Source organism: Agelaius tricolor, unplaced genomic scaffold, assembly GCF_023055355.1.
Source record: "Agelaius tricolor isolate 1412-34295 unplaced genomic scaffold, bAgeTri1.0.p SCAF_2, whole genome shotgun sequence".
Taxonomy (NCBI): Eukaryota; Metazoa; Chordata; class Aves; order Passeriformes; family Icteridae; genus Agelaius; species Agelaius tricolor.
In genome coordinates this window covers 81,866,880-81,881,727 of record NW_027269262.1, presented here as the reverse complement: position 1 = coordinate 81,881,727, position 14,848 = coordinate 81,866,880, and the positions used below count along the sequence as shown (strand labels likewise).

General features: G+C 35.1%; 1 protein-coding gene across 3 annotated transcripts in view; it reads right to left on the bottom strand.

Moving 5' to 3' along the window:
• CSMD3 (CUB and Sushi multiple domains 3) overlaps window positions 1-14,848 on the bottom strand; it is a 592,443-nt gene that overhangs the window by 27,876 nt on the left and 549,719 nt on the right. For all 3 annotated transcript variants that reach the window (XM_071421704.1, XM_071421705.1, XM_071421706.1), the window contains 4 exons: window positions 12,723-12,905; window positions 11,237-11,413; window positions 7,801-7,980; window positions 3,936-4,109 (listed from right to left, as the gene is read on the bottom strand). In XM_071421704.1, the coding sequence (XP_071277805.1) occupies window positions 3,936-4,109; window positions 7,801-7,980; window positions 11,237-11,413; window positions 12,723-12,905 (714 nt within the window). The remainder of the gene's footprint in view (window positions 1-3,935; window positions 4,110-7,800; window positions 7,981-11,236; window positions 11,414-12,722; window positions 12,906-14,848) is intronic.

The window sequence follows — 14,848 nt, the reverse complement described above, 5'->3', positions numbered from 1 at the left end:
ATTATTATCTGCTGCTCTTTATGGCCACAGCAATGAGGTAGCAAAGAGTAGTCCAAGCGTAACCAAAAGAGATTTCAGGCTTTAGCACAATTGCTTGAAGGATCAGGAGGACATCTATTGTTTTCTTGTTTTCTTCAGTCCTTTCAGTATCAGGGAAGAATACTGAAAGGAACAGGCCGACCCAACTGATCAACAGATGGCTCTGAGGATGGTGTCATCAGAGGAACTTTAGGGGTTTTGATCATATTATGGTCTATACAGCATCAGATCAACTGCTATTCAATGGCAGTCAGAACTCTCTTTTCAGAGAGAGAAAAATGGTTTTTGTGCAGGAGTTAGAAGAGCTGACCAGTACAATTTCAAACTACACTGGAAGATGGAAAAGGACAAAATCCGGTTCATCTGTGAAAAGCAATGGGAAGGCATGCCAGAGTTTTAGCATTAGTGAGATCCTTCAGTCTTCTCCATGAGGACCTAGAAGCTTTGACTCAGCCCATGAAATATGACATCCTTGGCACAAGCAAAAGCTGGTGGGATCAGGCCTGTGTCTGTGTGCCAGTATGGAGGGTAGCACACGCCTCAGGAGCGCTAGGCAGGGTAAGTGAGGTGGGGGATGAGGCAGGGGAGAGGGGTGTCAAAGCTTGCTGTTTGTTATGTGTCCTGGGTTAGGAATGGTACTTCCAAATTCAGGGCCCCCCCACTGTGATTCCCCAAAAGTACCCTGCTGCTCTCTTTCACTCCTCTTGGTCTGTGTCAGGCTGGAGCGGAGAATTACAGGGACAAAAGGCAGAGATCATGGGTTCAGATAAGAACAATTTACTGGCAACAGCTATGAGATAAATAACCAAACAGTAACAGCAACAATATTAATTACAAAAGTATACAAAAGAGAGGCTGATTTACTTGCAAAATATTTACTGCAGAACCCAATCTGATCTGATCACAGTGTATTTTTCCAACTGAAAAGACCACCTTTCTCCTCAGAAGCAGAAGTCCCTTCCCCCACACCTGGCAATGATGTGAGGTGTTGTCCGAATAACACCTGGGACTTAGCCCTGCCCCCTCCCAGCTACTGCAAAAATTTAACTCTGTCCTGGCCAAAACCAGGATATTATGGCATGCTAAGAGCCTTTGGTAAGGATTAAGGGACACACAAACAAAGCAGATGTTGTTATGGGGGTCTACTATAGGACACACACTCAGGACGTTGACACTGGAAAACTACTCTTCAATTAACTAAGGGAGACCTCTAAATCAACTTCTGTTGTCTTTTTGAGGGACTTCAACCTGCCAGATGCTAACTGTGAATACCACACAGCTGGTACAAACAGGTCCAGAAGAATCCTAAAACACCTGGACTCAAAAGGTAGTGTGTTTGCTGCTGACACTAAACTGGGAGAACCTGTTGACTCGCTTGAAGGCATCTGTGTCCTACGAAAAAATCCAGACAGACCAGAGGACTGGGCAATCAACAATATGAAGTTTAAAAAGAGCACTGCACCTGGGTTGGGACAACCCAGAATAAGAAAACACTGCTGGGGAGCAGCACTGCAGAAAGAGACCTGGAGGTTCTGCTTGGTGACTAGTTGAATATGAGCCAGCAGTGCCCTGGCAGCCAGGAGGACCAACCGTGCCCCAGGGGTATCAGGGCAGCATCGACAGCTGGGCAAGGGAGGGAATTGTCCCACTCTGCACTGGGACAGCCTTGCCTTGAATGTTGCCTGAAGTTTTGGGTGACACAATATAAGGATGTAAAGCTATTAGAGGGCAGCAATGAGGTGAATGCAAATGAGGGCAGCAAAGGCAGTGAAGGGCCTTGAGAGGAAGCCACATGAGGAGTGTCTGAGGTCACTTGATTTGCTCAGCCTAGAGGAGGAGACTGTGGTGAGACCTCATTGAGATCTTCAGCTTCTTCATGAGACAAAGCAAAATGACAGGCACTGATCTCTTCTGTGTGGTAACCAGTGACAAGATCCATGGGAATGATATGAAGGTCAGGGAGGTTTAGGTTGTATATCAGGAAAAGGTTTTTCCCCCAGAGCATGGTTGGACACTGGAACAGGGTCAGGGACAGCACCCAGCCTGATAGGTCTTGAGAAATCTTTGGATAGTGCTCTCAGGTACATGGGTACAACTCTTTGGGTTGCTCTGTGCTGGGCCAGCAGCTGGACTTCATGGGTCTCTTCCAATTCATTATATTCTGTGATAATTCTATGATTTGAAGTTATATCTGCAGTTAGGAATTTTTTGGCATACGTCTACATTTTTCCCATCCATTGCCAAACTTATAAAACCAGTAATACTGAAATTACTGCATGAGTAATTAAGCAAACAAATTTACCGGGTCATAGATGACAAACACTCTACCAAGGACATGGTCATATTCCATTCTGAATAATTATTCTATGTCATAACTGTACCTTGCACATCTTCAGCTACAGGCTCTATGGAACTAAGCTAGGAAATAAATTTCTGATGTCAGGAACTGCTTATTGAGAATGACTTTCACCAGCTCCCCTTCATTTCTGCCAGATGGCAACTAGCTTAAGCTCTTCAACAAGCACTGGCTGCCAATTGTTTTCTCTTGCAGGCCAATGGATAGCCATTGCACATCAACAACATTCAGTTAATGTAATCTGCATGAAATAGCCTTTAATTCCCAGGCAGCTGCATTCTGTGCTAAATATACCTTTAAAAAGTTTAAAGGTAGAGCCCAATTTTCAGACTATACTGCAGTATTGAGTATTCCAAGTTTAAAAATCATAAATAACTTGTGGTATTCAAAAATGAATGAAGGAGACCATTTTTCAATCAAGAACAAATCATGAAAATAATTTTTCATAGTCTCTGATATTCACAGTATAGTGGACTCTAGAAGAGCTCTACATAGAGAATTTAAGTAACAAATAGTGGTCTTGCTCTTTTTCTTCCAGAAAAAATTGCCTTTCATTGTGCTCCACCTCTGGCACACAGAGTTTCAGCAGCAGTCAGAAACTGATGATATGAGAATTTAATTGGAAAAAAAGGAAAAGAAAAGATGGTCTATATATGCTTTCATGGTACTGGGATATAGCCAAAATAGAGAAAATTTTTGACAGGGAGAGATGAAAAATGAAAAAAAAATAGTAAAAGAAAACAGAAGTGCATTTTGCAACATTTAGCAAGCTACCTGGCAAGCACAGCTACTTGGCAAGTTCAAATTAAATTTCAGAGACTGTAAAGCCATGAATAAGATTAGATCCTCTTCCAGTTAGACTCCTTTTTGAAGACTATTGCAAAGCGGTATAATTATTCTGCAAATAACTACAAAACCTCCTTCTTCAGTGCAATCAATTGAATATCTCTCAGAAAAATCACAATCACTTTTAATGAATAGGATTGGATACTGTAATGAAATTTTTAGCAATACAAGAATCCATCAATGTTATTTATAACTTTCAGATTAATAAAATTACCTGCATAAAATATGAAAAATAGATAATTGTCACAGAATTACCCAGGGCCTAGCCAACATTACAGCCAGAAAAATTTCTCTGTGACATCACAGGAAGTTTAGGATGAGTATGAGGAAATAAAAGGGATTATAATGAAAGTTACCTGATCACAAATGTAGCTGGATCTGAAAACAAGACAGAACCTTTTAAATTTGAATTGCCTTGGATTATGTTGTACACATTGCCTGTAATATTTTTTTTTTGCATCTGTGTCTAAAGATTCATATATGCTCACATAGGGTTTACAGATATTCCCATGACCTTCTCAATCTACTAGTAGCATTAAAATTTTGGAAAACTTTAGGAATTTTTAGAAGTATTGTAATTATCCCAGGTTTGAAATTAATTGAGCCATTGGGGGAGGGAGGGAAAAAAAAGTGAAAACTTCAAAGAGGAAAAAACCATAATACGCAAAATACAGACAATGATGTGAATACATACGTAAGCACTGAGGTACTTCACCACTCCATGTTCCATTCCCAACACAAGTCAAAACAGCAGGAAAAGAGAGTTCATATCCTGGAGAGCAGACATAACTAATGCTAAATCCCCAGTCCAAGTTTGTTCCTTCCAACCTTCCATTAGAGATCTGCGGAGGAGTTGGGCAGGTAACAGCTGCAATAATATTCAAAATAATTAGGGCCAGCTGCTGTAAATATCCCCGGTGTACACAATTACTAGAAGAACCATATGGGCTAATTTCACCTTTTTTTAGAGGACAATACAGTCAGGGCATGCTATCTTTCTCACTGTATTCTTGCCACATTTCCTGAAGTTAGTACGTCTGGTTTCCTTCTTTTAGGAGGCAGTGGATGATGGATGAAGTGTCTTAAATAAACCAGGATATTGCATCAAACCAAATAGGAAGACTACCTAAAAATCAGTATGGAAACTGATGTGTACAACATTTAAGATATGTCTGGTAACCTACTACAATTTTTTTTTCTCTGTTAAGACAACATAGAGTACAACCATATTTTATTAGTGTGGCAATAATAAAATATTTTCTTCCTGTTGACCAGCTTAGGCATTTGCTAGATTTAACGTGTAGCGATGACATTCCAGGATAATTGTTCCAAAATATTACTTGAAAGCCTGTTTCTAAGTAGCACAGTTTGGTTACTATTTGCTTTGTGAGTAGTTCATCATCAAAAAGCATCTAGTTGCTAGTAATAGGAAGAAAATGTAAGGATTTGCAATTCCTTGAAACTGTTAGTATTGCTACCTCTAAGAAGGCCAACAAGAAGTATTTCAGTATATTTTGTAATTGCCAGGCCTCCTAGGAAAAAATAGAAACATCTTGAACTTGGTTGTAGGCCAGAGGACTGAAAAACAGTACAGGAAGGCAGTAGAAATAAAGAGATACAACTGTTGTGATGAAGATAAAAGTGTTATTCACTGGATAGTGGTATAGTAACAGACAATTGTTAATTGAAAGCTTAAGGGAAAAAGTATTAAGGAAATTAAATTAAAGAAAACCTGAACCAGAAAGGGACAGGATGAAATTTAGACCAAGTTGATAGAATGAATTAGGTAGACAAAAGGGCAAACTGTGCTAGTAAAAGAGAAAGAAAGCAAAAAATCTAATACAATTTAATCTGGTAAAGCCATTTGGGATAAATGAGAAGATGTGGTGATTAAAAATCGAGCAGAGAACACACAGGTCACAACAATGGAGGAAGTTAAATGCTCTACCCATAATCTTTAAACTAATGTTTAGAGCAGCTGTCATCTTGCTTAAAGGCTTAAAATAATTCAGAGTTACTAGGTGAAATATTTGCATTCAAATATGTATTTGAATGCAACCTGCAGAGGGTTCACTAGGTACCATTTATACATTTATGTTATTCTCTTCAGTGAGAGAATCTCAGTTATGTAAACCATAAAAATACTTTACAGCAGCATTCATGGCTGTTTGAGAATACTAGTATCAAATAACCCTTTACCAGCCAGTAAATCAAATCTAGATTTTGGGACCTTAGTTTTGTCCCAGAAAAGGACATGATAGCTTTTGCCACACTTCTATGATGTTTTTAAAAAAGGAATTCAAAATAAGTGCTCTAAGCAGCAGAATTCTGTCTTCATTCTCCAAAAGCTTCACAAATAGTCCTTTTAAAAGGGTTTTATATTTTAAATTCTGAGCTGACTAATAAGGGAGAAAATATTGGTGAATACTTGGGAAAGGAGAGAAGAAGTAGAAGAAAATAGATGTAACATCAGAATTTTAGGGTGAGAAAAGGAAAAGAAAACAATACCTAGCAGCAAGCCAGAATGTTTCTCTATTTTGGTCAGAGACTTAGACATAATTATGTACCACAACATTCTCAGTTTAAGAACTACAAGTGTATTACAAATGCAAGTCTGCAAAAAAGACAATGTTAGAATATTTGAATATTTAGCTGCAGATGAACATGCATCCTTTTCCAACTTGGCATAGCAGAGCAGTATTTATATCTTCCCTTTCAATGGCACAGTGACAATTATGCGTGTATTTTCTGCCCAGTTCATTTTTCAATTATTTTAACTAAATAGTACCAAAGGACCCTGGCACTTCATTCTGACAGTTAAAACTAATTGTTATACATTTAACACTACTGCATATTATATATTATTTTAATTACACTATTAACTTGCCTAGTGTACTTACACAAACTAATGTAAAGTAGAATGAAATTCTGCGAACACTAGAGATTCTTCATAGGATTATTAATTAGCATTTATACAAGCCTTAAATATGTATGATCCAAAACCAGAAAGACTCAAAAACTCAAAGTTAAAATCTATAGTAAAATTCTTTCTTTGTATCATTCTGCTTGAGTCAAATCAGAGTTAGATCTCCTGGTCCCAGTTAGGTGTCCTGTAGACCATAAGAATTTGAGGCTGAGAGACTTTATTAAAAATATTTGCTCTGTCTTATGATCTTCTAGCTGTTGACTGACAGCCACTCTTGGAGACAGACAGACTCTTGGTCAATATGACCACTATGTCCAATCTTCAGTTCTTAAAATAATTTTTTAATTGGAACTGAGGCTATCCATGAGCACAATGCCAATAGGAAAAAAAGAGTGAAATGTCAAGAGCATTTCAGTGTTTGACATCTTTAAGAATGTGTCAGGAAAATAACTTAAAAATTGATATTGTCAAAAGTGAATTAGAGTTAAACTGGACTTGGTAAGATACTGGGAAAACTGTGTTCAGCAAGAAAAGTAACTGAAAATATGGTGGAGCCTTGAAATTAATTTAATCTAGTTTGACAAATGAATTCATGGCAGGAAAATGACCACTGCTTAGCAGGTGTGTTACTTTGCTTCCTTAAAATGAAACAGAAGGAAGATGGATAATAAAAAGTAAGTACAAAGGTAGCTAACTAAGTTTTGAAATAATAAGAGATCAGATGTAGTTAGTGTGAACCCAGAAAGAATACACCAAATGGTAATACTGCTTTTCTACAAATGCAGCATCAGTGTGAGAGAAAAATTACTCTAGAGAGAACTTTAGCATTGAGCAAGTGAGTTTCTCAGAGAGAATATTTTTGATGACACAGATAAATTTGTCTTTCAGTTATGTTCAGATTTTTTTGCTGCTAAAATTTTAACAGGGTTAAATTTTAAAATTAAAAACCCCAAACCCAACTACAACAAAAAACCCCAACAAACAAACAAACAAACAAACAAACACCCCATAAAAATCAGGTATGCAATTTGAAGAAGATGAAGGAATATCTTGAGATTAACCCTCTCAACTTCCACAGTAGAGAAAATAACATGAAACAGAAAAGTCTTTATTGGGAAATTTATAAGAATGATGTAATCTTTTTACAGTGAGGTGATGCTTAAAGGTACCTGTCTAATAAAGGAAGGATCAGGGGAAAAATTTTAGCATTATAGATAGAGCAATTCAGATTAATTTGCCTTTGACAACGTTCAGTTTGTATATATTTAGATCTTTTTCGGAGGTGTCTTTTACATGTTTGAGTGTTCTGTTTTTAAGAGCAGAGGCATATATATGGTCACTTTGTTATGACAGGTTAACTGCAATTAACAAATCTAAACCATCCCGCAAAGTACTAAAGTATTCCGCAGACCTGTAAAAAAATGTTCAATATATTGTGCTTGTAGGAATATAAAAAGGATAAGAAGTAAAAGATGAAGTCATTGTTTCTGCAGCTAAATAAATAATTCAATATATTCATACTAAAAGTAAGTTTTGATTTCTGTGGAAATGCGCAATAAATTAACAATTTGCAATAAGCAGTGTAGGTAAATGTCATAGAAGAAATAGCTGACAAGCAAAATAAATGTTGTACCTTTGCATGTTGGGATTGCTCCACTCCATGTGCCATTGCTAGTACAAGTGCGAATTAAGGAACTATTTGCTTCCATTGTATAACCAGGTTGGCACATATAAGTAACATTTTGTCCAACAACATAATCATCACCATATCTCATGCCATTGGCTGGGACTCCTGGATCTCCACAACTGATAACTGCAAGTAAATAGTTGAGGAACATATTTTAAAATCTAAATGAGATTTATCTATATGTGAGGAAAAAAAAAAACATGACAAAACTAGGCATTGACTGAGGAAAAAAAAGGAGGAGAAGTAACATAAATCTTATCTCCACCAAGAGAAGATAAATGTATGCCATCCTAATTAGCTGTCAAACCTATGTGGAGCTATATAACAGTTATATTTGGAAAACATAAATACTTTAGTTTAGCAGTAGTAGTAAAGGACTGTACAATTTGTATTGACAAAATTTCAAGATTGCAAAATGAAAAAAAAAAAAGAAGAAATAATACATATGTCACTATTGCCCTTGGATATGCTAAAATTTTCCTATCAATTCAATTTAATTATTAATAAAGTAGATGCCCATTACTTACTTTACTTTTCTATGATATCCTGAAAGGAAACAAAATCTGGAAAATTTAAAATATATGCCTGCAAAAACCTCCCACTTTATAAATGCTCACATATTTGCTATGTACGTAAACAGGTGAGAATATTCTGATGACCCCCAAACATGTCTATGGCTTACATAAAAACCATATCTATAGCACTTTAATGTGTAGGAGTGATTGTAAAACCTTTTATGACTTCTAGTGTCAGGAGATAATTAAATTTCCTAATGAAATAAAATACTCATAAGGAGGTAATAAAAAGTTTTATATCATTGCAATCTGAGAATAGTGTTAAAACAGGTAAGTTTCCCTCAGATTTGGTCAATTGGATCTATCAATTTCTGGGACAGTCTTTAGAGAGAGAAGACAGTCTCTAGTGTTCACACAAAATATAGTATTCCATGTGTTTTACGGTTTATTTTATAGTAAACATGAAAATCACCCTACAGCATTGCTATTTCTTCTGGGAAAGTATGAGAAGCAGTTTTCTGAGCAGAGTACACGTCCTGGCCACTTCTAACTCAATGTCAAAGCATGGCTGATGTGAATATCACTCTTTCTGGATCTGGATCTCCAAAATCACAAAAAATCCATGACTACACATTTGTGGTATAGCTCCCTTGACCTAGTAACTCGGGACCTGAGAATCCAAGATATATATAATATACCTTCTCTACAGTTCACCATGATCTGAGTGAGCAGATACTAATTACACAGCATATAGCAAATCTTAAAATGTCCCATGCAATCACTGTATGGATACAGAAGAGACTAGAAAACATACCACAGGGTTATCTGAATTTCTGCAAAGGTAGCTAATGTACTGATAAAGAAAACAGGTAGCTAAGATACTGATAAAGAAAACTGGAGATCAATCTATTTTAGCTTACCCAGTAACACAGTAATTTCAATTTTTTAAAAAACTAAAAAGCCATAGATTTTTCTAGGTCATTTTTCAAATAACATAGAACTGGGAAAGATAGAACTGTTTCTCTTATTTACACATGTACTTTCAAATACTCTGAAACTTTCTTTATTTGAAATATTCCATTTACTATTCTTAATGTGTAAATTTTACTGAAATAATCCACAAAATTTTTACAGATATACTATTGTTTTGATTGAATTAAAATATAGAGATAATGGCTTTATCCTTTTTCCTCTAATCTTTGTTTCATTTCAGTTGGACTGAATGAACAGTTCACTCAAGTCACTGTTTTAGGGAAAAACATCTTAAATTGTTGCAGTGATGCTGACCAGAAGAGCATTTCCTGCTGAGAGCCAGTGAATCCCAATGGGGTGGAGGTGGGGGGCCCCAGGCCTGTGCTGCCCAGCCAGGGTGGCCTTCAGAGCTGTGCTGTGCCCCCCAGCTCTCCTGCCCGGGCACAGCCCCAGCCAGCTCCCAGCAACAGACCCACTGCAGGCACTCAACTCAGTGACGGCACCTTGCTGACTGCACGGCCTTGCTTTTTATTGAGCAGTGCAACAAGAAGCTCTCATGAGAATGTTGGTTCTGTTTGGCTGCAGAAATGGAAGTGTTGTTTCTTTCTAAGAAAATCCTACAATAGCTTGCTATGGTCTAGGTCTGCATGGCATTGCACACGGGTCAGTCCTGTTTGATGGTACGCTGCCCAGGGCTCCTAGCCTGTAAAGAAGCATCAAATTATCTAGGCTATTCTCTTCTTACAGTGTCAGCTCTAAACCCCCTAAATTGTGATAACACCTTGACTAAACAAAAGTGATATATCCTGAATCTCACTCTCTTTGTTTTACTATTATACTTCCTCTGTCAACATATTTCAAGTTAAAATCTCATGTTTCTACCTGAGTAATGTGTCCTGAGAAGATTTTTTCGCATGTATTTCAGTAAAATGCTATTCTGAAATACAAGAAAAAAATATAGATGCAATTGACATCACAAGCCACCTTTATCTTTGGTACAATTAATCTGGCTCTCATTTTAATTTTTAAAATAATAAATAAACAAAAACACTGGGCTCTCTCTCAGGTTTTATGACTGCAAAAATTAATTTAAGATGGATTTAACAAGAAGTTTTATGATCTAGCTTTTGGCTTTTATTTGAGTTGCTCTAAGTGTGTTCAAAATTTAAAAAACAGTTTGCTATACCTCTGATGAGGATATGTTTCTTGAAAATGATAGGCAGTCTCATGCATCACATAAATGTAAAATTTTCATAATTGCTACTAAAAGATGAACTAGGACATGTAATAAAGAAGGAACAGATGGGCTTGAAAATAAAGTGTTGCAAAGTGCTCATTATAAATGTTAGAGATGCTGTAATAGCTTCTGTTAGTTGGGTAGCCAAAGGAGTTTTAAGGTTAATGAAGAGGCCAAAGAGAAGATGGTATGTCAAAATGGGACAACAGTTTAAACTTTGGAGTCACTATGAAAGGAATCCTCAAGTGTTCATTACAAGGTTTTTATTTTCTACTCTCTGGAAGAACAGAATATTATACTGCTAATTTTTCAAGAGGAAGTAAAGCAATTAAAATAAAAAATGTCTGGATATGTCACATCACAAAACATAAACAAGATTGAACATATATATTGGTAAAGAATTAAAGAAGGTAGATCATGTAACCATACAACTCTCTTAAAAAAACAGCAGTCTACACATTTTACTATACTCTGCCTTTAAAAAAACATATTCTTCATATTTGCATGGCATTATATTTTTATTTAGCATACAAAATTATGTAGGAAGTAATGCAAGAAAAAGCTGAAAATTTACTGGCATGAGACTTCTATATTTTACTTTATTTATTACTTTCAGAGGAGAGGAAAAACAAAATTAGTCATTAGAAATGTGTCTTACTTGTGCAGTTTGGCAAGGATCCAGACCATGTTCCATTGGCAGTGCATTGTCTTACAGATGATCCAGAAAGTATGTATCCTTCCATGCAGGAATAAATTACTGAATTGGAGAATGTAGTCCCATCAATACGAAGTACTTTTCCATTAGCTGTTGTTCCTGGATTACCACACTGCACAGCTATAAAGGAAAATGCAGAATATTTTCAAAACGTAGTAAAGATGATTTCTGAAATGGGAAAAAATGGAGCAGGAACAATCCTTCTTCCAGAAATGTTACTTGGTAGAAATCCATTCTGTTGTCCTTAAAAAATGTAAGTTTCACCACCTACTGATAAGGCACATTGTACAGTAAAAAACTGTGTGCATGAATTACTATTTTTTCCCCTTTGGTTTGTAGAGAAACAAAACCTACAAATTTAGCTTTATAATCTGAATTAGTGAAAAGATACTTTAACTGCAAAGAAAACCCCTTCCAATTATTAAAAAAATCTGATTGACAATTATATTTGTAGATTTAATTTGAATCATGTGTTTCTAGCATCAACGAAATATAATCTTCCTAATTCAAAGCATTGAATGGAGTCAACATCACAGGCAGGTGGAATCCTGATGTAGCCCAGTTCTTTAATGTTCAACTTGGGAATTTGAATGTGTCCTTCTTATGTGATTACATATTTTTAATGTAGTGTAAATTTGACAATCATTCAGCAGAAAGAATGCTACAAAACCAGTTTGTGAAACAAATTTTTAAAATTAAATTACTCATTCTCGTTCATACAGATAACACAGTCAGCAGCGATAAAGTAGAACTTCAGAGTACATGTTCTCAAATTATTCTCCTCTTTTCAAGACACTTTATTTTGCAAAAGAATCTGTTGGGAATTATTTTCCTATTCTGAAGCAAGGTAAATTAGGCAATAAATGAGTCTTCAGAAATATCCTCTTATAACTTTCTTTTATGATAATTCATCTACCTTGAAATTTCCAGAATTATATTTTACAAATAAACTTGTTTCAGCATTTTGTTTTCTATTGAAAAAAAGCAATGTCAACAGTATTAATAATTGAAATTTCAAGCCAACCTTTTATACATAGATGAATAAACCTAAAGAAATCCTGACACTGACATTTTCCAAAAACTGGGGTTTTTGTCTGAAATTCAGATGTTATGTGGTTGTTATTAAAGATCAGGTTATGCTGAGATTTTTAAGTGAAAAAATATTCATCAAAAATTTGAGTTCTAAAGGTTAATTTATTTTTTTTCCTCAAAACCTGTAAACATGCAGTTTCATTGGTGCCAGGAACTGGTTTCAAATTTTTTCACCCGATGTCAAGCCACCGCTATAGTGCAAAAACTTATTTGAAAAAATTTTTCTGTCCAAAATAATTGCACCCTCTTCACAACAGAAAGCTGGCAATGTAAAATTAGTTTTCTGATCAACAGTATTAAAAATACAGTTTAAAAATTGATCGGATCTTTGATTTACCTTTGCACTCAGGTTGTCTTCCTGTCCAGCTTCCATTTGCCAAACATGTTCTTTCTTCTGAGCCATGCAGGATATATCCAATATCACAGCTGAAATGTATCGTGCTTTTAATTTTAAAATTGCTTTCTTCCCGAGACCCATGGCCTGGGATACCTGGATCACCACAAGAACCAGCTGTATCACCTAGATTTTAGAGTACAAAGATTAGAATACTTATGAAATATTATTATGATTCTGCATTTATAAAGCATGTCTGTATGTATTTATAAATAAGTTCATAAATATATATAATTTTTTTTAAATCCCCATATATATCAGTGGGTGTGAGTCGCTATAAATGCAAAATTACTTGATCCTCCACTAATTTTTTCTACTTACTTTTTAGTATTGCACAAAAGTAATTATAATTTTCTCAAATTCCCTCAATTCCATGCTAAAATTTTGATAACACACTTATCAAATAAAATAGGGGGGAAAAAGACAAGCACAAAACCTTGGGAATTTTTCATTTTAAAATAAGGAATTCTGAGGAAAACCAAGGTCCTGATTGCAAAGACAATTTTCTTGTGTATAACTTGTGTTGATAAAATATTTCTTAGTTTTATGGTATCACCAGAGTTGGAACAGACATGAAGCATTTTTCTGCATTCTAGAAAAATTGAAACATCACATTAAAACTGCCTGATAGCTAAAATCTCCCTCAGGTATAAATGTTTTAGAAAATTCTAAGATAGAGGGTTAATGGTAAACATGTTTATATTCATATACAAATAAATTAATAATGTTAAATGCTATCCGCTGTATATAAATGTTAGAATAATCAACACAGTAATAATGATAACAATAAAAAGTAATAATAATATCCAAGATTATACATTTAATTCTTTATAAGAACTTTTAAAGTTCTAGGTAACACATGATATGAACATCAGCTCATTTGTTTGAATCTTTTAATATTTACTTAGAATCATCTACTTTTTTTTTTTTTTAGAGAACTTTAAGATAGTTTTCTATGTAAAAAGAGATGAAGGTATATTATATTCCTGAGTTTCAATACTAAAGAGTTGAATTCTAGAATTCTTGGAGCTCCACTGTTCTGGTTTCTTCTTCATAGCCCATCTGTTTTTCTAACAACTTGCAAATAAAATCAAGGTCTTCTAGACAAAAAATATGTCAAACATGTCAATATTTTTGAGAGAAAATCTTCATTACTTTATAGTTAATTACGCTATTTTAAATAAAACTAAAATATTTTAAGAATCAGGTAGAAAGAATTAATCCTACTATGCATATAATCTTTCATGCAGATTGTCTGTGTTTTTTCTAAGCTTAAATAGAAGTAATAAGAGTAATTTTTACAAAGAAATAGTAAACAGATTTGCAAACTCTAAATATGCAAAAGACCAAAAGTGACAAACTCACTGGAGAGGGGTTCTTTGGGAAGTTAGCATCCTGGAGTCTTACATGCAGAGAAAAACAAGTGAACTGCTGCCTTACTTGGCACTGGATATGCTAAAAAATGCTGTGAACGGTTGGACACAACTCTCTACTGACAAAAGTATGTTCAGAACTGAATAGTGAAGGCAGAAGAGTAGAAGGAGCTTCCTCTGCTTTGAAAACTATGGTGCATGAGCAAACACTTGGTTTAGTTCATTATATCTAAGAAGTACAAGGTATTATGTATTTAATTCATTTCATAAATAACAAATAGTCTCAAGTAGGTAAAAGGGTTAGCTGTCTGCTTCAAAATCACAGGCTGAGAAGTTAGGCTGTTCTCTGTTTACCCATTTCATTATATGACACAGATCAGTAATGCAGATTACCAGCCCTATTTAAAAAGAAATTGCAAATAGTCCCAAATTATAGCAAAAAATTTTTATAAGCTTTAAAAATAATTTATGCCCAAGGTACTTAGGTGACTTAACAACCCTCTAGTTAAAAAAAAAGGCTGCTTCATATTTTTTGAAATCATTAAAAAAAATTGATTCATAGATCAAGGGTATTTTTTGGTTTTTTTGGGAATCTGTAGCTAACATTTTCTAGTAGTATTTAGTTAGACTATGATAAAATTGGAACAGGGCCTACTCATCATTCTACTCTTGTAAAGTCTCCATAATAACAGCTCA